Source organism: Spodoptera frugiperda, chromosome 4 (genome assembly GCF_023101765.2).
Source record: "Spodoptera frugiperda isolate SF20-4 chromosome 4, AGI-APGP_CSIRO_Sfru_2.0, whole genome shotgun sequence".
Classification (NCBI taxonomy): domain Eukaryota; kingdom Metazoa; phylum Arthropoda; class Insecta; order Lepidoptera; family Noctuidae; genus Spodoptera; species Spodoptera frugiperda.
In genome coordinates, this window is record NC_064215.1 from 2,044,557 (window position 1) to 2,071,638 (window position 27,082).

Here is a 27,082-nt window from a genome sequence, read left to right on the forward strand (position 1 = left end):
CTTAGAAAGTGCATATAACTCGGAAAATATCACATTGGTACTTGCCGTTGGTAGGTTTAATTCTCTGTCTACCATTTCAGGGATTAAAATAGCGTGACGTTATGTTTTATGCTATTTATACATGTAGGTACAAAGGATGTAAAGTACAAAATTATAATATTTTTAATTACTTTTGTAGCAGTGCGGTTTAATTTCCCAGTAGAGATTATGAATAATACATTTTTAATATTATTTAACATACAATATTTCCTTTTTGCTTCTCAAGGTGAAGGTATTGTTTAAAGTTTTTTTTAAATGGTCACGGTTCGTTGTGATATATTAGTCAGTTTTGAAGATTTTAAAGTAGATGACGCTAAAGATATACGTAGCTAATTACTTATTGTGCGTCTTCATTTAAAAATCCGACTAAATTAACTATAAATCACAGTTCGTTACTAACGTACATTAATGGACTTTACCAGTTTCGATTCACAATGGGACTCTTTCATCAGTTAACTTGGTATACAGATAGGATATTTTTTTTTGAGCGGTGAAAACCATCCAATCACTTCTCCCGCCCTGGGAGAGGCGAGAGGGAGTGTCAGACTCTTACTGACTAAAAAGACTGTTCCTACTCCTGCTTGTATACAGACGGGATATAAGCTGACTTGGGTGAAAGCATTTTTTATCCCTTGGGAACGCGGACGAAGCCGCTGGCAGAAGATAGTTTATTTACCATGAAATTATCAACATTTATCCAGTATGAGAGTTCTAGTATGGATTTAATAAGTAAATCGTGTTTGTTGTTTGTTTAAACACTCGTCCCAGATAAAGTTTAGCAGGTGAGAGCTACTAACAGTGATTCACAGTTCAAGTTTAAACTTTTTATTTACAAAACGGTTTAGATGTGACCTAGTACACGATATTAGTGTATTGCTGTCTACTCGTCATGACAGTTTTGTGATGCTAAGCTATGTAGCTGTTCCGGAGCTGCGGACAACGTAAAAGGTAACCGAGGCTCCGGCTCTACGCAGGAGTAGGAACGGGGTAGTGTTTAGTCAGTAAAAGTCTGATATGTCTCGCCTCACCCAAGGCGGGAGAAGGCATTGGTTGTTTTCCCCCTTTAAAAAAAGCCATGTGCGAGAAAGATGCGCAGCTCGAGTATGCGATGATTCGATAGTAGGGAAGCCATCCATAGCACGCATTTTTCTATACATATAAAACATAGGTCAGCTGAGTCCGTTTCCACCAGTGCTAAGCTATGTGTACCAATGAATATGATTGGTGGATGCCAAACGCATCCACAAAAACGTCTGAGACACCACGGACTGTGCCACGGACTCTAGAACCGATTAACCGAATCATATTTTTTTACATTATCTTAAAAAAGTCTTATTATTTTTTTTAAACTTCAATCCAATTTATCGCTATAATTAATTGATATATAATTTTATATCGCATTTAAATGAATTTATTCCTTTTATTTGGACAAAATGATTGTATTGTTTGTCAAGCAACTAGGAAGTCTTCAATAAAAAGTGAAACGGAACGTTTATTTAATTAACACTTGTGTTAAACGTTTGTTTGTCTGTCTGCACAGATAACTACTTTCATATCATTTATGAGATCTTAATGAGGAAATAACCACCATCTTAGTTTTATTGAGGGAATTAAGGAAGCCCAAATAAGTCATATGTAAATGATACTTTTATTATAATAGCGTTTACTGACAAGCGTCATTTTTAATCCATTAAAAATAAGTATGGCGGCACTTGTAATATATTTCCTTAATTTAATTCATATTGACAGGTAATTGTTGGTGGATTATGGGCTTCCTCTACACAAAATAAAGCTTTTGCTATAACTTCAACATTGCACTTGTAATGCCACTGGTGTTTCGAGTGCCCACGGGCGGCAGTGATGGCTTATACCATAAAAATGGTGCAGTTAGGTTTATCAAAGACCACTACTTACTGTGGGTGGGTTAAATAAAACAAAAACTTAGAAAAGATTACCAATATACTTTAACTCTTGGTTTCCCATAAAATTTACCATAATTGATTTGAAAACGGTAAAAAAGTTTTCTGGGACAGTTAATTTTGGATCATTATGGTAAAAACCTCATAAACCGATGAATGAAAGTTAATAAATACAAATTAGAATATTACCTTTGATCAAGGTAACAGACGATAAAAATATACAAATCGATATTTTAAGTCGACTCTGATTGGCTATAATCCCTTCATTACTATTCCTTTCTATTCTTAGATACTATTGACGTAGGTTTTTTTAATTATTGTAAACATAAATAAATATGAAATGACTTTTAGAGATAGGCAGATGTCAACCGCATATTGGTCATTTTTTACACACACTCACGCACACTAGGATTTCCTCCTGTATCATAGGTGTGATTGCAAACATACAAGTTGACATACATATGACACCCAGACCCAGATCTGAAACAACAATTTGTCAATCACACAAATAGTTGGTCCGTGCGGAAGTCGCAACCCTACAGCCAGTGCGCCAACCCTGCAGTTACCATATTTTATTTTTTACCTATCATGTCATAAAAACCGACCACTGATAGCAGCTCTTTAATAAACTTGGACCATTTAAAGTTTGATCTCGAACCCACCAGCAAACCGGCATAGGAAATCCATTAGAGTAGAAGCTGCAGTGGACTATCGCTTTTATTGCCTAAAGCAAGAAGTTCACAACATTAAATATTTAATCGCAGATAACGCACTTGTAACACTTCTGGTGTTACAAGTGATACATGCGTCAGCCCGATTTCCATAAAAAACCAAAACTATTCTTGGAACCAATTGACGTAGTTTTTTAAGACGTAATCACGTAGACCCCGGTTTATCAACTAATCTAGTTGTTGGAACCTCTTTAGGGTCAATAGCCTCCTCTGCTAGGCCTATAGCCTTATTATGTAGCTATTTATAGCCCTTATGTTTTTAAAATTTTTCAATTATATTTTTATTACTTTATGTAAATTTTTTTGATACGTCGTTGTCGCTGTTTGGCCCGTTTTAGAAAACGTGACTAGCTAGCGGTCAGATAATTTGTTTTTCATTTTTAAATGGTCTTATTACTAATTTACATAACACTTCGCCTGTCTATCACCCCGAGGGTTGACCAATTTGTACATAATATAATTTAACACTCAGTTTTCACCAGTTTTGTTATAAGTCCCATGTTTTTGAAGGTGCTTTGGCATATACCCGCATTGAGCATTCGTGATGATTAATGCTCAAACCTTCTCCGTGCGAGAAGAGGCCTTTGGTAAGCAGTGGCCGCTTATAGGCTGTTGATGTGATGATTGGCATTAGCTATATAGCCATGCATTTGGTACCGTGCAAATCCAAACTCCAAATACTCGTTATCTACCCTGGAATCTTATCCAAGATTATCAGACCAGACGGCTAACAAGACGAGTGTTTCACAAAAAGCTTCAACTGTCTTTTTAAATCCATTTATAGATAATATCTTTCCTCCTGTCAGTATGTCAGTAAACTGCTACATATCTACGTATATACAGCGAAACATCAAGCTATGCAAACTAGTATAACTTGAACGTTGAATGTGAAGGAAGATCATAGAAAGCGAGACCATGATAAACTGGTGATGTGTAGCTTGCCATGTAGCCGTGTGTTCTACGCTACTTCTACAGCAGTTATTGTGAACTGGGTCGAAACAGTTACGGTAAACGGTTAGACGTTTGCTAAATAAAACTATTTGTCTCGTCCACATAGTACATAACTATTCCAATCTTTGCTATGTTTGGGATAATTTGGAGTTGGTAGTTTTGGTCTGGCCCACAATCCGTAATCTTTAGTTTTGGTTTGCTATGCTCTACAATCCGAAATTTTAATCGATTCTCAAAACAAAGTGGTCGTAGTTTTCTAATGTAGGTAAGTTATTTAGACCTACAATTAATGTCAATATTTTAAATTTTAAGAAACCTCTTTGCTGTTATAGAGTACATTTAGCGACAAACTTAAGGGTGCTTTTCCTCCAGAGATGTGCTATGCTATGTTACCGTGGATGCGTTTGGCTTCCACAAATCATATACTGTGGTACACATAGCATAGCACTGGTGTAAATGGAATCAGCTAAGCTTTTTTGTATATGGATAGATGCGTGCTATGGATGGTTTCCATACCATCGATACATCACATTCTCGAGCAACGCATCTTATTCGCACTGCTACATAGCTTAATATCAGTGGAAACGATGCACAGTTTACCATCTTAGCTATTACTTCTCGTAGCATAGCTTCATAGCACATCTCTGGTGGAAAAGTACCCGAAGTTTAAACTGACTTAATAAATAACATTTTTTTTTCACTAAAACACAAACAAAGCGATACAATATCTACAATTACATTGAAACAATAAATACATAATATATTCAACCTCCACACGGTACAGCTAATTAACCATAATAACATACACATATGAATTAACACCTTAATTTGTTAACACTCCGTCTATATTTGAAGGTGACTTAAAACCATGACTATGGGATGTGATTACATCATATAAACCATTGGTTTCCATTCTCAATTGCTTATAGAGAAACAAGTCAAATATGATCTTTAATTCTTATGTATTGGGTCGTATTTTTTGCGTCTACTTATTTCATGAAGCAATAAGCAAGTAACCAAATTCCACCTTAGATCAAAGGCAAAAGGCATTTTGTAAAAATGAATTGTCCAAATTGTCGATCATGCTACGTTGCTGTGGATGTGTTTGGCTTCCACCAAACATATTCATTGGTAGGTCCGCATAGTTTAGCACACAGCATAGTGGAAACGGACTTTAGCTAAACTGTTTTTTATATGAAGAGATGCGTGCTTTGGATGTGTTCTATGGATGGCTAGTAGAGATACTTTTCTGGTGGAAAAGCAACCTAAGTCAAATTATAAATGGTCACGTTAATTAGAAACGTCAAACGGGAGAATGGCGGTTTTCATTTCGTATCTAAATCCTAGTATGTAAGTCTGTTTGCGCCAAAATACTTGTACTTTATTCTTAGCCCAATATTTTCCAAAAAATACGGCTTTATAATAAAAGATGCACAGTAAGTTCTAATTCACTCAGCAACTAGGTGAGCCTGAATAATTGACGGACTTATCCTCTGAATATTGTATCAGGTGGACTGTCTCTCAGCTCCTTGTACCACAAGGATGCTGTTTCCTTATTCATATGTAAGTTAATATCATGACTTTTGGCTCTTGGAAGTGCTGGACAGAGCTGTTCGATTGTAAACTCCCTTGTAATTAGTAATCAGTAACCACACTGATATTATAAACGTGAAAGTTTGTTTGTTGAGATCCGTTCAGAAGTTTGAAACTACTGAACAGATTTTGATGAAATTTGGTATTCAAACAGGGTATGAGATGACTTGGGTGATAGGATAGTTTTTATAATTTACTAGTTGATACGGTAAACTTCGTACCACCTCAAAAATAGTTTTTCTCAACTTTTTAACCTTTCCTGAACAATTAATTCAAGACCAAAATGAGCCAAATCGGTCCAACCGTTTTCGAGTTTTAGCGAGAATAACGAACAGCAATTGATTTTTATTATTACATCTATAATATAAAATATACATCATCATACCAGTAAATAACCAACAAAAACTACACACAAATCCCGTCTCCACCTATCTTCAAACACAACCATAATGACGTCTTTAAAAGCGTCTAAAAACATAAAACTTGGTCCCGTTTATACAGGAAAGTGGACGTGAAGCATAGTCGCGGGTCAAACATGACTACATGAGCGTTGCATCTTTTATCCTGAGATCTAGGTCACGCCCGGTTCCAGGTCGTTCCTGATATGTGTCCTAGTTTCTGTGCCTAGATACTGTTGCTACTTACAAATGGTGTTTTAGTGTAAGTAAGTCAGTTATTCTTGGTATGGGAACGGATAAGACGGATGGCAATTAAATGGATGTGAAATTAAACTTAACTTTCGTAAGGAAGAAGTAGAATAAGTATTTAAATACCATAGGCCTACATAGGTTTACACGGCTCCGGCTCAAAGAGCAGGAGTAGGAACGAGGCGGTTTTTAGTTAATAAGAATTTGACACTCCGTCTCGCCTGGCCCAAGGCGAGAGAAGTCATTAGATGATTTTCTCCCTTTAAATAAAATGTTTGCGCTGGTTCAAAGAGCTGATTGAAGGAATATACATTTGACAGAGACTGGACTTTGGCTCTCACTGATAAACCTGCCTTTAAACTCGTAAGATTTTTATCTATGGTCCTCCCTACCAAGTGTGGAGATTCTTACGCTCTTATATAGAGGAAGTCCATAGTCCAGTAGTGGATTGCCAACAATTTTTTAAACTTAAATTGATATATGGAAAAGAAGATCTGAAATAACTAAGTTTGTAACTGCGTGTGCTATTTATTTGACTCAAACAATACTAAAAATAACATTATTAACATAATATAAAGTGAACAATTTAACTTTATTACAATCTCCCACACCTGTAAAGTACCTGAATATCAAATGTAACCTTGATTACAATTCCACTTGGCTGGCGTCCGTAGCAACCTAGCTTTGGTGCCAAATTACCTAGATTCTTACCTGGTTTCAACAGATCATATTTTTATTTGGCAACGTATTATTTTCCATTTTTAGGCCATTACATACAATTGCTTGCTTTTCTGAGTCTAGAATTAAGTTTTAGCTTTATTTGGTGAATGAACTGTCTGATTGGTTATTGTTATGGTATTTTTCGGATCTGTACCTTAACACATTAAACGCCATAGGGGGTAAAAGTGACGGGTGATAGTGTAGGATTGGTCTTCAAAAGATTTTTGTTAGCAGTCAAAGTGTTAAATTTTAACACAGAAATTCTTGATTCGGTTATGTGCACATTTTCAAGTTACTTTTATTCGTGATTTCAACTTTGCTTCAACAATGAATCTTGCCGACTATACTAGAAAACAATAGTATAAATAATCAGTTTGTCAATACTTATTGCACCCTTATTCTTACAGTCATAAATACTAAAAATTCTAAATTCATAGACGTACATTTATAACACAAATTGGGTGGTGTCTTAAAACTTGCAACTGAACAAACTATCATTAAATTAATATTACTTGTCAAAGTTTTGTTATCGACCTTCCTGCCTAAGTTATTGGTTGTTATAAATCTTTATTTTTATATAACCAACCTTACTATGTAATTTGTTAAATAAGATTTTGTAATTTAGGTACATTCGCAAATTGGTGCATTAATTTTGATTTAATGCTTTTGTTGAAGTGTAGTTTGACAAATTGTTTGTTTTTTACTATTATAATATTACTATCACTATCTACGTAGATAGGGAACGCGATCCTCCTCTTCTTTGAGGGTCTTAGGGCGGGAGGATTGCGAAATACCGACTCTCACGAGTCGAGATGTAAGGCATTACACGACATGTTATAGTAACTTTATTTAAGTATGCTTTTCAACTTTAAGAAAATAAAGATCTAGCTTCTCTTGCGTAAATTAATCCCAATCTTCCCAAACCCCGATTCCCCAACAACCCTTAATTCCTAACCCCCAAAAGACCGGCAACGCACTTGTAACGCCTCTGGTGTTTCAAGTGTCCATGAGCGGCGGCGATTGCTTACCATCAGGTGATACGTCTGCTCGTTTACGTGTTCCATAAAATAAGCAGACAAAAAAATCTTGTTTCTTTATAGTGGAAGTTAAAACTCGTAGAAAATATGTATTTATGTATGCAAGGCAAGTATAATGTTTAGAAATATGATTTAGTGCTACAAATGCAGCCAACCATCAAATGAATGACCGTTGATTCTCCCAAGGTCATTCGACAATCACTTGACTATTAGTTGTTAAAAAAATAATGGATATATTTAAACTGTTTTGATTTTTTTCTTCTATATGACTACCTAGTAAAGTTCCTTATTCGGTATTCAATCTTCCATCTCCGACCCCAAAATGCCCAACCCCTCCACAAGGCTTACAAAGTTTCAACGCATTTGAACTTGAAACCGACGTGAAACAACGCTTGCGTTGTGTGAGTGAGGTTACCGGAGGCCCAATTACCCCACTTCCCTTAAATTCCTAAATTGAATGAACAACCCTTAAATTCCTAACCCCAAAAGGCCGGCAACGCACTTGTAACTCCTCTGGTGTTTCGGGTGTCCATGGGCGGCGATTGCTTACCATCAGGTGATCCGTCTGTTCGTTTACCGGCTTATACCATAAAAAAAGGCGTTTCTGCTCATTTGCTGTCCTATCCCATAAAATAATCCTCCAGTCCAAGAGTAAAGTAATATTGGGAATTTTTAATTTCGAAATGTTCGCAATTTATACGGGATTTTATCTATAAAATATTTCATCTTATGTCATACACACTAGGTACTTACCATAAATACAATGGCGACCAGTACAAATGCACTTTGTCAATTTTTATTCAGTTAATCTGATAAAAAATTGAAGGACAATTTGACAATATCTGAGAAATATGTAGATGCGTAGGAGTCGATTACGTCGCTACTCTCTGAACGTGAAGTCATCAGATTTTTTTTCAGTTATGACATACTAGAAATCTTATAGTATATGAAAAGGAATCTTGTAAAAAAAAACTAATGTTTTCGGCATAATTAATTGTAAATTAATCACCAGTTATGTCAATGAATCCCATAAATCCCAAACCATGTATTTCAGCCTATTTAAACAAAAATATATATTGAAACCGTGCAGTTTACAACAGAACAAATAAATTAAAAATTTAACCCAAATCATTATAATTACGGACTGTTGACTTCACAAAATGTTATTTGTCAGTAAAATACTACAACGTAGTACAAAAGAACAATAATAAATCATTAATAGCATATTACGATTAATTCGCGAACGTCACGCGATCATAGAGAGATGCTAATTATTCCGGCATCATGCTAATACGAGTATCATTATGTAGATATCAGAATATTGACGTTTTTGTCACTATTATAATTAATTTTACAATGTTGTATAACATAATATCAAACCTTTTAATCCCCGACGGGATAAACGGTCTTGTTATCCCAAAAAAGGTTATCAAAATCGTGTAAAAAGTTATGCATGGTTACTGGCCTCGTTTTGCCTAAAATACCTCGCAATGCTTCGGCTCGAATAGGGCTATACCATAGTGATACCACGGTCTCACAGAAAACCAGCGTGAAGCAACGCTTATGTGTGTTTCATCGTGTGATTGAGGTTACTAGAAACCCAATTGAACCCAAAATCTGTCTTATGCCATAAAAAATAAATACAAGCGTCGACTTGCAAACTGTTTTTTGTCAAATAAAATGACGTCTAAATTATAGCTTTCGTTTCAAATAATTATTTTAGTTAATACTGTTTTGATAGCTAACAAAATAATATAATTAGATGCATATGTCTATCTGTCAGTAATTTAGAGAAGTTGCTGTGGAAAAATTCTCTAGACATCTATATTTAAATACATAATTACATATGCAATTAACCCGTTTGTACCTTTCAACTTAATTGGTCCAGTAGTTTAGGAGCATATTGGATAAGACAAACTGACGAACAAAGAGATTAACGATGTTATAAAGGTCTCGATCTCCAAAATTGAACCTTTGCCCTTGGAAATTAGTGAGTAGGCTAGGCTGGTTTTAGTGAAGTAAAAATCTTACACTCTACTACAATCTAGGCGACTTTTGAGGGATTACCCGTCATCAAAAAAAAGGCTAGGGCGAGTGGACTCACAATACTGATCACCACAGATCACAGTCTGAAAATGTAGCAATGGGGGAACTGTACCCTCTATCATACGGGACTCCATATAACTGTTGAGTGGGAAATACAATTGAATCATGTGCATCACCTGATTAAAAGCCATGACGTCAGTTTTAAAACTAATTGCATGGACAGCAACGTTCAACACAATGCTTCACATTTTACATAAATAAATAAAAAAGTTTACAGTAGAAAAGTTTTTGCATGCAAATCGCTTTACAGTACAGAAGTAACTTTTGCTGTGCGAATTGCAAATGACCGTATTTCAGGGAGCGTGGCAATGCAAATGTTATAACTTATTTAACTTAATTTGCTATTTAAACTAAATTTAGTTAACAGTTACTGGCTCGTTAAACCGGTGGTTACAAGACAAACAGCTGCAGATTAACATTTGTAACCATCCATGGCCCGGAGCTGCGGACTACCTAGCGGGTTTACCGGGGCTCCGGCTCGAAAAGCAGGAGTAGGAACGGGGTGATTTTTAGTCAGTAAGAGTCTGACACTCCCTTTCGCCTCGCCTAGAATTGAAATGATTTTTCCCCTTAAAAAAAAAAAACATCCATGCTCTTCGTGCGAGTACCGTAAAAACCGCTTAAAGGTTTGGAAATATGGATATAGGGACATAGTTATGAGCCCATGAAATTGTGAAGCCTTTCTTGCCATTCTGACCAGAGCTGATAGATGCCTATTCAGCAATGGACATCTTGGGGCTGATATGGTAGCCATACTTGAGCACTTATTAAATTTTATGGAATGGGCATGGGTGTGAATTTTAAAGTCAAAGCAATAATATACTTTCGAAACAAAACCTTAAGGTTAAAATTCAATCTTCCCTCCATCCACAACAATCTTTGTATCGTTTTGATGACATTAGCAGCGCGGTTAAATTTGGTCCCTATAAGACACATGTTTGTTCAAGCATGCTAATTACTGTTGCCCTTAATACACAACGTTACGTAAGCTTCCCACAATCTCTTCATGCAGGCTCACCAGATGTGGGTAGGTACTTTTAATTTAGCCCTTTTTGTTTAAATCAACATGGGAGCACTCATGACTAAGTTAAACAATGCCGTGCCAACAATGCTAATGGTGAAGCGTATAAATATAAAAGGCTTTTTGATAAACACCGGACTTAATACCAGATTCCTTAATATTACTGAGGATTTTGAAAAACTTTGCCCGATTCAATCTGACCGCTGTGGTCGAAATCAGTTAGGTGTTGATTGAATTCTACCTTATCCTAAGAATCAAACAAGAAACCACTTGTACGTTCAAAGAGGTAGTTTATAGTGAGACTGTTGGCATACTCGATTTTAAAAATCCGAATGAAATCAAGCCTATTCATCATCGATAGTTTTTAACTATCCTCATAAGAAGGGTTAGCCATAATCTTAAGATCTCAATGCTTGGAAAGCTGGTTGAAGACAGCACTACTGCTGCTTGGTTTCCTAAAATGATATAAGTAATCTAAGTTGTCCTTCCTGACGCTATAACTCCAGAATGCACGAACCGATTTGCAAGGTTTAGCATTCGTTGGAAAGGTCTCGGGCTCCGTGAGGTTTATAGCAAAGAAAATTCAGGAAAAGTTCAAGAGAAAAGCAAGAAAACAGAGTAAATCATGGGTGGCGAAACGGAGTTCGCCGGGTTTGCTAGTTTTTCATAAAATTCGTTCGCCCATATAAATGTTTTCCAATCGACTCGTTGGAAATACGTTCACAATCACGAATCGTCATGTGATAAGGTTCTTAGCATTAGATTCATGGTCACATTACTATTCGGTCGGTCCTAGCCTTGAATACAGAATTGCGAATTGTTAGGATTTTGCAATAATATGCCGCAACATTCATTTTATTTGTCTGTTTTGCATTATACTTCACTCACGTCTGTTACTTGGTATCTAGGTAGGCAGAGGAACATTAGCGCTGTTGTTATTAGGTTCAAATTCCTATGTTTGCTTTCTGAGAGTGCACTTTCTGTATATTTTTGTTTTGTGGCAGAGGTCCATGTAGTAATAGAATAAAATGTTGTTGCAATTTTTGTGCAGTCTTCCTGGTCAACCTTTGGCTCTTGAAAGAAGAATCTCCTAAATTCTTTACTTAGGTACATCATAATCAGCCTGATAATGTACAGTGCTGAATACAGGTCCTCCTACTAAAGAGAGGCTTTGCCGTAATCTAAGCAAACGTTTTGAAAAAAGAGGAATACTACTCATCCCTTGTTGGTTGGTCGCAGTTTTAGGACATATTCGTTACAAAGTTATTCCACTACTTTCACTAGTTTAGAGTTTTTCGTGTGTGGGCTACACACGAATTCTCTGAATGAGACAAATTCGAATATAAAACTCTAGAGCAAGAGTCTGGCAGTCTCTTTTCGCCTCTCCCAAGACAGTCATTGGTTAATTTTCCTACCTTAAAGGCTCCTACGACGACGTTGGTCCTTACATATAAACCTTCTTGTTTACTTATTACCCTACCTTTATAAACAATCTAAAAATAACTCCAATCATCTTGTCTTTGCATGTAACAGTTAGAAACTTATGCTGATATGATACAATCATCTCATTACAGCCGACAAGCGATTGACGTCAAACAGCAAACGGCTCTCACAATGCCTGTAATCATTGTCTCATAACACTTTGTAAAATCATTGTTAGCCCTTTAATCAGGTAAATGATAACAGGTTTACATAAATATTCTGTTATTAAAGTATACAATGTTGCCTTTTAACCTATGTATATGGAACGTAACTGCCTTATATCAACGATGTTTTGCATTTAGTCGGAAAATAGACAATTCTAAAAAGTTAGTGTTCTTACCTAACCTTACTAATTAACCAGTTACGAAAGAATCTAAACATAGCATGACACTAATTGTTGAAATACTTATCACAATGCAACTCTTAACACCTTACACATCACTCACATTATTAAGTTATTAACACGTTGTCATCGCAAAAACAAACTTATGACTAACGCTATTTAAATGATAATGCTTTGTAATCAGTAATCACGTTTTAGTTTTGCCTACCATCGCCCCTGCTTTACGCATTCGCCGGTACCAGGAGCTCACGAATGTACAGAGGTTTCTGCAGCCGCCTCGCTGCACACTTGCACAACCGGTCCGGTCCGCGTGCCGCACACAGCATTGAAAATTACGTCATGTATTTTATTTAGCCTTATGTAGAGCTCGGTGTACTTAGCTATCTATGTATATGTACGACCGGCAAGTAAGTCACGACGCACCTCCTACGCGTTATAACAGCCTGGTACTTTAAAAGCCAGAAAGGATTCAAAAGGACCTTTATTGCGTGCCTTTTTCGCGTTTCCAAGGAGATGATCGTAATGAAGAAAGAAAGAAATGGCTTCAAAAGGATACCTGCGGTTGTTGACCTTTTTTCGTGTCCTTTTATGTGTTTGTGAAGCAAGTGTTAGTCATATACTGAAGGAAAATATTGCCGATTTTTAGCAATCAAACTTGTTAAGGATATTCGTATATTTTCATATGCAATAAGGCGCATTGTGTAATAATGTTTCTACAGCCTTGTTTGTGATTTTGATCTGCTGTCAAGGCTCCGATTCGACACGTTTTTTCTTTTTATGCCTCTGTATTAGCGTCGATGAAAACAAAGCCTGGTGTTAGATAATGTCTTAATTGTTTACTGCGGGTCAAAGCCGGACAATCATAGTTTAATTGCTAGTTAATAGAAGAGGAATGAGTCTGTATAATTAAATGGTTTAGCAAAACATAAAAATGTGATGAAGACGCGTTTAGTACTGAACCGTATAACCTCAGTGAGTAACGTTTAGATGAACTTGATAACATCTTGCTTTGACGGTTTCCTTTTTCTTTTTAACCGACTTCAAAAAAAGGAGGAGGTTCTCAATTCGACCGTATTTTTTTTTTTATGTATGTTAATCGATATCTCCGGCAGTTATAGACCGATTTGAGAAATTCTTTTTGTGTTTGAAAGAGTACGATGTCAGTGTGGTCCCATATAATTTTTTTTAAAGTCTGACCATAAATGTGGAAGATAATCCAGGGAACTCCTCAAAAATGAACAGAATGTGCTCTGCGTTTGAGTTTAAGTGATGTATATTAGCTAATCTTTCTCAGTAACCATAGATTTCAGGACAGATAGTAGCATATCTGGTATAGAATGAGGGGTAGCTTGATGTGCTGTCTGATTTACATGTGTATGTAGGCATAATCTGTTTTGTGTTTGACAAATGCATATCTCTGGCAGTTATAGTTCGATTTGAGAAATTCTTTTTGTGTTTGAAACAGTACAATGGCAGTGTGGTTACATATGATTGTTTTTAAAGTCTGACCATAAATGTGGAAGATAATCCAGGGAACTCCTTAAAAATAAGCAGAATGAGCTCTGCGTTTACGTTGAAGTGATGCATACTAGCTTATCTTTCTCAGTAGCCATAAAATTCAGGACAGATAGTAGCATATCTGGTATAGAATGATGGGTAGCTTGATGTGCTGTCTGAGTTACATGACTGTATACCTATGTGGGTATCTAATCTGTTAGTGTGTTTGACAACTGACTATGTATGTAGCTTATGAACAGGTTACTGTTAGCTGTCGGCTCAGCAGATCATAAGTAAGGGTATCAGGTTAATATACATTTGAAAATAATGTAATTATGCGTCAATATGGATAGATATTAATATTATTCATTTAAACGGCGCTGTCTCATATGAGCAGCGCGTTTAATAGGTCGACCCATACTCAAATAAGTTATTCACTAAAAATCAAGAAATAAAAAACAATTTTAAAAAAACCAACTTCAAAAAATAAATATTCCAAAACAAATTAATATGCACTAAAAAGTAAAAGAAATAATTGCGTATTTTTCAACACCTTAATAGATCAACTAACTTTACTAACTCATCACACACATTATAATGTAAGTAGGTACAATTATTGTTATTTTTGGAGTCGGTGTCAGCCTAGGAAACGCCAACAACTAGCACGGCACGGGCACGGCACGGGCGGAGTGGTGGTCGAGTACCTACTTACAACTGGTGTAAAACTGTTTGTTGTGATAATAGGTAAATAACAAACCTATCTTAGTTGGCTGACACCGACTCCAGAAATAACAATAATTGTACCTACTTACATTATAATGTGTGTGATGAGTTAGTAAAGTTAGTTGATCTATTAAGGTGTTGAAAAATACGCAATTATTTCTTTTACTTTTTAGTGCATATTAATTTGTTTTGGAATATTTATTTTTTGAAGTTGGTTTTTTTGTTAAAATTGTTTTTTTATTTTTTGTTTTTTGTATGAACTAGTCTTAATTCTGATATAGGTGATTTAAATCAAGGAAACGTATGTTTGATTTTATGATATTAACCACCGTACTCAGAGTCATTTAATAGTAATGTTTACTGTCCAGTCCTTAGCACTTGTTTTCGATACAAAATCGTTTAAAAAGGAAGCTAAAACTCAAAGACATTTAATAAGAAATACAGATTAAGCTATAAATCATTAAATATCTTTAAGTATCAGTTAGTTTGCAAGCATGAGTTTTAAGAACGCAAAGTAAAGCGAACTCTCTTCGTTTTTATATTGTTCCATAATATTCCTATCAGTCAGTGATCGTAGTCACAACAAAAGCAAACAGATTTACTTCCAAACTTTACAAAATCATCAGTTTTATAATAAAATAATCGACTTTAAAAGTCAACCGCAATAATAAAAACTTGAACGACAAATCAAAATTATGTAAATTAACGTTAAAATATGTGTATAGAAAATGTATGGATTACGTTAAACCAATATTTGATAGGGCCTTCACAGATAGTCATTATAAATATACTGCATAATAAAGATGAATAGAATAAAATAAATTATCTTCGGCAACCCTGACATATAAATTAAACAAAAACATTGTATATAAACAGTTTGATTATTATCATTATGTAAGCAGATTGCTATTGTTTTTAACGAAAGTTTCAATGTCATTGCCATCTTTAGTTTTATTTCTTAGTTACTGATTACTGATAATTTTATTATAAAAGATATGAGTTAATATTTTTGTTTCTACGAAATCTAAAAGCGTTTCATGAATTCGGGAAACTCCTTTTAGGTCCTATTCTCGAGTGCTTCGTGGTTTCTTGTTCAGTGGTCGGAAACCGAGGTTATAAATAAATGACTTACCATTTTGAATTTATCAGGCATGGAGTCTGGATTTGTATTTAGTTTGGCAATAATTTTGCTAGTTGCTACAATAGGGTATATGGCAATAGGTTCCCCACCATGGGACTTACAACAATAATTGTGAAAAGTGGGTGTACACAGTGGCATTACGTGCCATAATGTGCACCTCTGCCTACCCCTTCGGGTATTAAAGGCGTGACGATATGTATGTATGTATGTATGGTACAATAGGGCTGTCCATTGTTGGACTATTTGTCTCCTCTACATAGGTAAGAGGGCTTGCGACAACCCGCGGATTGAATAGCACAGTTTAAAAGGTTTTGGTTATCAAAGAGATAGGTATGAGGTTGAGAGGGATCGCCCTCGCCCTTAAAGAATGTATGTATGTGGAATTGGACCCCATAGGGAGGAGAAATATTTGCAAAATAAAGATCAGGAACATTTCATAAGTAAAGTCATTTCTATAATCGCGTCTTCACGTCGTCCTTAATAAAAAACAAGCGTATCTCTTACACGTGGTACAATCGCGTTTTACAAGATGGTAATTGTATCATCATTCATCATTAAATCATTATCCATAGAAAGCAGACACGCTATACTTCACAATTATCTACTAAACTACTAATATTTACTGTTATAACAACTATTAGGATGTTTTCCCACCAGAGATATGCTATGAAGAACGTAATAGCTAAGCTGTGAAACTATATGACCGTTTCCAGTTATACTAAGCTATGGAACTGTGCGAGGAAGATGCGCACCTCGAGTATGCGACGTATCGATAGTAGGGAAGTAATTCATAACACACATCCATAGCACGCATATTTCCATATAAAAACATAGCTTAGCTGAGTCCGTTTCCACCAGCGCTTTGCTATGTGTACCAATGAATATGACTGGTGGAAGCCAAACAGATTCACAGCAATAGGTATAGCATTTTTTTAAGGAGGGTAAATCATCCAATGACCTTCTCTCGTCTTGGGCGAGGCGAGAGAGAGTATCAGACTCTTACTGACTAAAAACCACACCCTTCCTACTCCAGCTTTTCGAGCCGGAGCCCCGGTAAACCCGCTAGGTAGTCCGCACCTACAAACATAGTACATCTCTGGTGGAGAAGCATCCTAATGGTAATAATTATATCGTCATTACTAATTATTATTAACTAGTACAAAATGCGACGTTTTGACGTATCAATGTAATTGCTCTTGTGGTATTGTTTGCATTTGTTATAGATTTTTTTCTCTTCAAAGCAATTAATATCCTATCTTCTCATTTATTGAGTTGAGTTTCACATTGATCCGTGAGTACCTGATAGAAGTTGTTCTGTGATATGAAAAAGGTGCAAAAGGAAAAGCCAATACAAACATTTAGGTATTAAAAATTACACAAGATACTACTGAGAACCGAAAGTTATAATTATGTTAAATCTTTTCTAGAATGTATTTCTAAGCATAAAAGACCTAAAACTACCAATATAACGCACGTATAAAACTAAAAATCATTTAGGGCCCATTTTTAAAACGCACAGCTTGCACTACACAGTTCATACCGAACAGGATTAATCTAGAATTCTAGATAATGGGTTCCGTAGAACCAGCCTCGTACAACTTGACTACCGACCTCAATAACGGCCGCAGCCCGTAGCCTATAAATACCTGAACACACGCGACATGCTTCGATCGATGCAAATTGCGAATTTCTTTACAAAAAAACACTTTTATTACAATACTTTTTATCAAACAACTCGCTTATAGATACACCCGGCTTTGTTCATGGTGAAAAATTATTAATGTATACTCTCAACTATGTGTATACGTAATTTCAAATAGATTGGATGAGTAGTTTTTTTCGGTTTTTCGAAAATTTCTCTATAGTAGCACAGTGTCTGAAATTGTGCCCAGTATTTGGCATTAGGCTCATTCGCTATTACATGGGACTTATAACACAAATTACGAAAAGTAGGTTTACATTGTATAGCGGCATCACGATGCCGTAATAAGTACCTCTGCTTACCCCTTCGGGGATAAAAGGCGCGACGTTGCGAGTGGTTGAGTAGATAAAGCGTAAAGAGGTAACAAACAAACAAATTCGCATTTATTTATTACTTGAGTTCGCGTGTTTTGTACGATTACATCAAATGAGATTTTTCTGTTTATCAAACAAAATATCGTTTGCTTTAGGCGAATTGTTAAAGGTTGGATATTTATAGTTCTTTCTAGAAGGTTTTTCTAAATTTATGAAGGTTGTTTTATTGAGCTCTTATTCGTTTTACTCTCAGTTTGACTAGATTCGTGTTTACTGAATTAAACTAGTCAACATAGGTAGAACTCGGACGGTCGAAGTTTCGAGTTTTTATTTTAGACGTTGCGGAGGTGACTCCATAGAAGTACAGAGGACTTCCTCAAAGAGCCAGTGCATCAAGTCACTAACAGTCAGACCACCACAGATTCGGCACAGTGGGGCTGATGCCTGATCCGGAGCTGCGGACTACCTAGCGGGTTACCTGCGGCTTCGGCTCGAAAAGCAGGAGTAGGAACGGGGTGGTTTTTAGTCAGTAAGAGTCTGACACTCCCTCTAGCCTCACCCAAGGCGGGAGAAGTCATTGGATAATATTCCCATCATAAAAAAGTACAGAGTACTTAGATGAACACTGATGCACTTGTCTCTTCTCTGTTAACAACTAAAGTCTTGATTTTCTCTTTAGTTGACAATCTAGTTGCAAACACAAATAACATCTTTACCGCACCCACGTTTCCACCTTCATCAGATTACTTCCAGTTAAGCTACATAGAAGTACTATATATACTACCTAGATATACCATCGACTTTCCCCTTTCTAAAATTCACCCACAAGTCCGTAGCTGTGACCAACAAAGGAATGGTTTTCTATAAAACGATTGTGTCGAGTTTTCTCTGTACTTATACTACTATTGTGTTCAAGATTCAAGTTGAACTGTGTACTCCTTATAAGTAGGTACTCTTACCTTTCCATTGCTGAGGTTTAAGGACCTGCTGGGCTACTCCGGTTCTCGAATGCGAAGTTTCGTTTTATCTTCGACCATAGGTTTTATTGATTTACTAATAGAATTACTTACTTAAAATAGCGTTTAATTTTAAATTTCATAAGAAAACCTATTTATTTATCTTCATTTAATTCGTTCAGTTTTTCGAAAGTTCGCAATAAATAGAATTGTAGTATGCAATCTGTGAAGTTTCTTCGTTCCTTCGTGGAACTAGAGTAGGCCCCTGTTTCATGATGTTTGATTAAGTTTGTGTGAACCGTGTGAGAGGCCTTTACTCAGCAGTGAGCACTTAAAGACTGTTGATGTTAATGATGCTGCTGATGATTAAGTTCGTATTTACTTTATCTGTGGCTTGTCTGATATGTATTTTGATTTTTGGTAAACATGTCAAAATATCCGTCAATTAGTCTTTAGTACCCTTAAGTACGAGTTTACTTTACATTTAAAAGAAATGTAACCTTGTGAACAGTTAGTTACGTGATTTTGTGGGCGAATTGAATAAAATCCAAGTCTTTGAGTAAATGTCTATTCATACACACATCAAAACGTTACACTAACATAGTAAATTTAGTAAATAGGTACATTAGAACACAGTTATGAGAGATAGCGATTCGTGTATCACGCGATGGCGAGCGGAGGCGGACTGTCGCGTCGTCCGCGTCCGCGTCTCTCGGCGATCGCATGCGCCGCGCGAATGCAGATCTAGTGACAGATAATACTCACCCACTCACTATATAAAGGAATAGAATATGGAAATGGGAAATGGTCATAAAAAACCCGTCAAAGATCATGTCACCATAGTTCTAGTTTTCGAAGGAAATGGGAAATGGTCATAAAAAACCCGTCAAAGATCTTGTCACCATAGTTCTAGTTTTCGAATTTAAATATAGTTCGCCCTACCAAGGCATTGAACTTAGAACCAAGGTCAGATAGAAACGTGAATCGATCTGTCACGTGAGGAACTTCAAGGTAAACGAAGGTCAAAAATAGCTCAAAATAAGTAAAAGCCTACAAATCACACGACAATCTTGCATAGTTTAAGTGAGAAAAGATGTCGACTCATAACCTAAGTGTAAGGTATTAAATAAGGTAATGAATTTTGACTGATTTTATTCTAAGGCTAAAATGACGACCAGACTTACTATTTTTGTGTAGCTGTACAGTGATTGTTACAAGATGTTATCATTTTTTTTTTTATGGCGTAAGCTGGTAAACAGCAATCGCTGACGCCCATGGGCTCCCGAAACACCAAAGGCGTTACAAGTGCGTTGCCTGGCTTCTGGGGGTCTTATGTGGAGATATTGTCATCTTTGTGAAATTTTTATATTAGCAACCTACAGTGGGACTTCAAAATGTACAGGCTCCATAACTGCATGTCCGTTTAGGGTCTTTTAATTTACTTTTATCTGGTCCTATCCTATCTTCCAAGAATCATCAATCTTTAAACCTATTAGTAACTCCAACCTTTTGTTTTGGTTCGCTAGTTTTCGCAGGTGCCTCTATTCTAAGGTCGCCTCACACCTTATGATATTATTTTATTGTTGTGTGTAAATTAAAGTTAAAATAAATTAAATGATAAATGATATTTATTTTTGCTAATAGGTTACAATGTAATTGTTTTACACGTCAATCTCTTAAATAACTAGATGAGGCCGGCATTTCCTATCGGACTACTCTGAGAAGAAATGCTGAAACAAACTCAGTGGTCTCTTTTAAAGTCCCGACAATATCAATGAATGATGTCGGAGAACGTATACTTTGTTGTATATAGTTGTACTTAATTTGTTTAATTTCTTTGTTGCAGTGTATGAAAGCGTACGTTGAGTTCGAAGTGTGCAATGGAGCGTACGAGGTGTCGTGTCCCGATGCGAGGTGCAGAGTGGGTGCAGCGCTCAATTTGGAGGAGATCTCCGATCTGGTGGAACCGGTAGTCATGGAGAAGCATCTCAAGTTTAGGTTGAACCATGGTAAGTGGCAGAATTCTGTGATAAACACGAACTCTTCGGTATTGCACCAAAAGTTGTATTGATTATTATGTTATCGGCTTACTCACGTAACTGTTTGACGAGGAACTCGACTAGTTTCAAGCCATGCTAGAGGCTCATATTCATGAGCAGCATTCCTCGTCAAACAGTTACGTGAGTAAGCCGATAACATAATAATTAATTTAGAATGTCTCACGAAAGTTATAATAAAATTGTTGTATTATTTGATACATCTCCATCGTAAGGTGAAATCGCTTCATAATGAGGAAAGTTTTGAATGAAAAAGATTGGATGATCAATTGATTAGATAACAAGCATCAATGAAAACGTGTCAAGTCAATGAACGTCATCAATCATCACATATTTATAAACACAATCGTATAAATAACCTGCTTACTGCCTCGTTGGTGGCGTGGTCGCAATTGCGGCAGCCGGGCAAGGGGTCTCGAGTTCCAATCCCGTGTCGTGTAAAATAGTATCACGGAGTCTAGAATTATGTCCGGTATATGGCAATAGGCTCACCCACTATTACAAGGGACTTATTAATACAATTCATGAAAAGTGGGTGTACATTGTACAGTGCCGTAATGTGCACCTCTGCCTACCCTTCGAGGATAAAAGGCGTGACGTTGCAGAGGATAAACACAATCGTATAAATAGCCTACATAAACGCTTTTAACGCATTTTCAATACTTTCTCAAATAAAACAAGCAATCATTGAGCATGGCCGTCCATTCATGCTCTGATTGTGTGCCGTTCGATCCTCGGTGATGCGTGTGCGCTCATCTGCCGCAGACGTCCACTGCTCTCGCTCTGTTAAACAACGATTATCCGCTCCATAACCGCATATTATTGTACAATTTACGACTTTATCACCTTACGTTAATGCTGAAATTACAATGAAGATATGTGACGGTTTTGTGTAGCTTAATGTGCCTGTGTCTGTGCTGTTATTTTTAAAAGTTTTCGAGTATTTTACTAAGCTGTAGTTCAAAGCTACTTCTGTGAAATTCCTTTATTATATTTTCAACTTTATTGTTTTGGTAAAACGTCGAAAATCCAATGATTGATGTTGACAGATTGAGATTGGAGTAGGTTGAACGCCTTCTATACGAATTTCTTCAAATTGATTTACGACTTTATCACCAAACAATAATGTTGAAAGTACATTGAAGACATGAAGGCAGTCCGATGTGCTTGATGGTTGTGCTGTTTACTCTTAATAGCCAGCGCAATTTGTTTAAGTTTGTTGTAAAGTTTTCATGTGATAAATTTAGACAGCAAAAAATCTTCTGCACAAATTCGTAGCACACTCTTATTAAACCTATATCTCCCACTTCAGGGAATATCAGGCGTGATTTTATGACACTCCGTCTATTTACTAAAATTCCGTAGATTGGAGCCTCCCAATAAAATCTGGCATCAAATAAACTGAGCCGTAATCCGAACGTGGATTTGATCGGAACAAAAATCCATCCAATCGTCTCGTCCTCACGCGCCGCTTGCTCTTAATACTTTTTAAATACACTAACTTTCAGCCTGTGGCTTCACTTGCACGAAATTCAAAGTGATTTGGAAATATTGGAATGAAAAGCCTTTGTGATCCCTGATAAGTAAGCTTTAAAATGGTGACACAAGTCTTTCAAATCGGACTATAGATTCAGAGACAAAAATCTCTTCTGTATAATATTTCTAACAGACTCTAAAACTATCGTCCGATTTAAAAGATTGTCATATAAGTATAAAAACACCAGCTATTCCTCCGGCTTTATTCACATTTGACAAAAAATCTGCCCATTTTCTCTTTTAAAAGACGTTTTATCTTATTCCTAACTGTAATCTAACTAAACAACAAACATTCAAACATCTAAACTTCATTTATCTATACAGAAATCGTCTGAATATCTTCAACGTTTATTCCAAGTAATTGATTCACAATAAATCGTATTCCGCTCCCTACATTATGTGCCTTTAACATTTGAAAGTGCTCAAACTACTCGAGCAATTTCCTTCAACTCACGGTTCTATATTTTCTTCAACGCCCGATGTTTTTATTCCAAGTGTAGAATTTTCTATTTCCATATTGCATTTGGTGTTCGAACCGTTTGGTTCTGTTCTATTTTCTTGAAGAATAGGTATTACTTTCTTATGAAGTTTATTATTGTTCTTTTAGGGAAGGTATTTTATGGTATAAGCTGGTGAACGAGCAGACGGATCACTCAATGGTGAGCAATTGCCGCCGCCTATTGACACCCGAAACATCAGAGGCATTACATATGCGTTGCCGGCCTTTTAGGGGTTAGGAATTTAAAGGTTGTTGGGGATTCGGCGATTGGGTTTAGGGGGAAATTGGCTTCCGGTAACCTCACTTTCACAACGCAAGCGTTGTTTCACGACGGTTTTCTGCAAGGCCGTGGTATCACTCCGATCGAGCCGGCCCATTCGTGCCGAAGCATGACTCTCCCACACTTTTAAGGTTTAAGTAGAGAATATGTTTTCTATACTATGATTTAAGTAATTTATCATGGTTTTTAAAGCGGATTGCAAATTATTTGTAGTTGCCATCAAAACCTGAACTAAAAACGACCTTTTGACTCTTACCACAATGCTGGTCGAGATCAAATCCGGAACCTACAAATTACTCATTTGGGTTCTAACTACTAAAGCACTTCTTTTTATTTCTTCGGGTTATTCCATATCAATGTTTGCATCTTCAAAATTTATATTTTTACCTCTATCTACACAACTGAGTGACATCCATACCTGTTATGATTCAATTCTGTGTTTCCCCCAAAACGAAAAAAAGTTTAGTCAACAATCGAAAATCGGACTTTTAACTTAAAACAAAGTAAATGGAAAACCCACAGTTTACGTTGTAATTGAAACTTGATTAATATGCGAGAAAGGTGAGGTAGGGTTAAAGTTCATGAGTGGTCATAAAAAACAACATTGGATACATGATGTTGTAGGAAGCAAGAGTCAAGGAAAGTAGGGGTCATTATGACCGTTGTTTCCGTTTCCTTAACAAGTACCTACCCATGTCGTAAATGCACCTTATCCTGTTCAGTATTGCGATAAGATTAATCAAGTTGACGTGGATACTTGGGCCAATGGATGCTAAGATTTTAAGCCAAATGATTGTGGACAGAAATGGAGATCTCGTCTTTTTTGGACATTGGTTGGAAATGGATAGTCATTATCCCATGGGTGACGATGTTATCGCTTACAATTAGGTGATCCGTCTACTGCCCTTAAAGAGTACAAAGAAAAAAAAAATCTAGGTCACGATCAAATTCAAACCTTTGTTTGGTGCTTAAAAACCTTTTAGTTAGGTACTTGATTTACTGATATTTTTACCTACATCAGAAAGAAGGAAAGAAAGAAACAAAGACTTATTTCACACGCAAAAAAAAAACAATGGTTAGTAGGTACAGTTTATGCAGAGATTCGACGATGTGAAATGGGACCAGTTCAGCATGTGCAAGACAGGGCCTTGCTCTGGTATTCTACTGGCCCCAAAGCCCCATCATTGTTTGTATTTGTTTTCTATACTACATAATATTTTCTTCTTTTTGCAGAGGTGGCGATGGACGCGGGACGAGCGTTTTGCCCACGTGTGGGCTGTGACACAGTAGTGCAAGTTCGTGCTGCAAGCCCAGCCCATTGCCCGACCTGCCGGCACGACTTCTGTTCACAGTGCAATCAGGAGGTAAGTGTGGAAGGAAGTTACCATTTTGTGTGACCACTTTTTTTATAAGGGGGAAAATCATCCAATTACTTCTCCCACCTTGGGCGAGGCGAAAGGGAGTGTCAAACGCTTACTGACTAAAAACCACCCCGTTCCTACTCCTGCTTTTTGAGCCGGAGTCTCGGTAACCCGCTAGGCAGTCCGCAGATCTAGAGACCATTTCAAGCGTTGCAAAGATGTTTTTTTAACTATTCCGGAGAATTTGTCGACTCTGTCTTTCGTAAAAATGTTGTCTCCTTAACAATATAAACATGTTCCAGAAAATTAAAGGATTATTCAATTTAAAGCCGTCGTTTTGAAGTTATGCGCTTGCAAACGTTATAACGTCTCAATTTTATCAAACATTATTAACATTTTAATCTTATTTCTTTAAAAAACAAGGTATATCTTACCTCCTACCGCTTACCGCTTTACACGTGTAGTATCTTTAAATGCAACATAAACTGGATTGCTTCACAAGATGGAAGCCCTAGGAATTCATGTGTTAGTTTACTAAACCCAATTAGAGAGATGAACACGTGTAGGAAATGTCATGACATTTAAATCAAGTGGGTGGAAGTGTGGAACTTAAGCCGTGCATGCAATATTGTAGATTATACACGTACAGACTAGCTGTCAATAGGGATTGATTTGCTTATTCATGTCTATTTCTTCTTCTTGTACTCATCTTAAGATTTTACTTCTGGTGTGCGCAAAACTTTCCATACTTGTGTAAATATGAAAGTTTGTTGGGTATCAGATACTGACAGCTACTTCCGCACGGTTTCCCGCTCTACTCATTTCCTATTGGTCGTAGCGTGATGTTTTATAGCCACTAACTTTCCTCGATAAATGGACTAGGTATTCAACACAAAAAATATTCAAATCGGTAGCAGTCCAGATTAGCGCTTTCGAAAAAATAAATAAATTGGACTTTTAGTTTCCTCTAAAAATAGTTTTTCAATTTTACTTTTGTTGGTTGGAACAATGTCAGTGTTATGAAGTTCCAGATTATCCCCTTCTATCTAAGTTACTATTCATGAAAACCACACATCTATAATCCCTTCTACTCTATTCTATTAAATGAAATCCAACCACACTTCATAAACAGGCTACCTCCCTAGGAACATCACACATCAAGCTCTACAAATCCAGTTTATCCTGACCTCGCTTTGAATGGTCTTGCCGCAAATTCAAATATCAGTTTATACTGGTTTGTTATAGCTTTATGTGTAACCATGTGTACCTAACTACTCCCGGTAATGCGGCAGAACAAGTCTTTTCATGCCACGCTCTATTGTCAAAAACAAACATGGCCGTTTCGCTTTCCCTACCTAATTCCTTTGTTCAGCTTGTGCTGCGTTCCACTGCAAGCGCAGGGGCCCCATCCAAACTGAGAAAAGTACAGGATTTTCTTGTGTTGTCGGATAATGGACTGTTTTTTGAGGTTTTGTAAAGTTTAAATTTGATTAAGATTTTTGAGGCTGTAAATGTGTTAAGTTGGATATTTTTTTTTGGACTTTTATTAGCTTAACAATCTAACAATAGAGTGTAGTAGTTTAACTCTCATGTTGGTTGCTCTATAATCCTGATAATTAAATCAGTCGGATTTGATTAAGAGACGAGTACGAAGAGTAATTGAGAAAAGACTTAGAAAAATAATTGTTTTTATTGTCAAATCAAATATTTATTCACTGGAAGTTCTCAAATTTTCCAAACTATGATGACACTATTAGAATGTCAATGTCATATAGCACGTAACATAAATGCTCAACTTTTTGTTTGTGTGTGTAAAGCGCTATTCTGCTAGCAGTGGACGACTTTTATGGCCGCACTCCAGAAATGGGTCGAGTGTGGTGGACAATGCGCCCTCTGTCGGTGAGGTCAGCTCACTAAATGCTGTACCTTACTGCAGTTTAACGAAGAATTTTAACTAAAAAACTAAATCTGGTCATCTAATTGATCTACATATAATTTTGTTTTGGGCTTTATAACTACAGCACCCAGAGACAGTTAATGGTTACTTAAACTGTTCCTTAGTAGCGATTTTGTTCCGAAAAAAAACATGCTAAAGACTGGGTTAAGTAACCATTAAAATCGCCGTACGCCCATGACCACTTGAAACACCAGAGACGTTACAAGTGCGTTGCCGGCCTTTTGGGGTTAGGAATTTGGGGTGGTGCGGAATCGGGGATTGGAAAGATTGGAAAGGGATTGGGCTTCCGTTAACCTCACTCATACAACGAAATACCAACAACCGTTGTTTCACGTCGATTTTCTGCGAGGCCGTGGTATCACTCCGGTCGTGCCGGCCTGGTCCAGCCGGTAGTAACGATGTTGTTCCGAAAACAATTGTTAAGTACTGGGTTAAGTAACCATTAAATTATTCTGAGTACAGCGATAAAT

General features: G+C 36.6%; 1 protein-coding gene across 2 annotated transcripts in view; it reads left to right on the forward strand.

Annotated features, from left to right (window-relative positions):
- Window positions 1-27,082, forward strand: part of LOC118272386 (uncharacterized) — a 120,307-nt gene that overhangs the window by 83,560 nt on the left and 9,665 nt on the right. For both annotated transcript variants that reach the window (XM_050693447.1, XM_050693445.1), the window contains 2 exons: window positions 20,769-20,931; window positions 24,528-24,658. In XM_050693447.1, coding sequence (XP_050549404.1) covers window positions 20,769-20,931; window positions 24,528-24,658 — 294 coding nt within the window. The remainder of the gene's footprint in view (window positions 1-20,768; window positions 20,932-24,527; window positions 24,659-27,082) is intronic.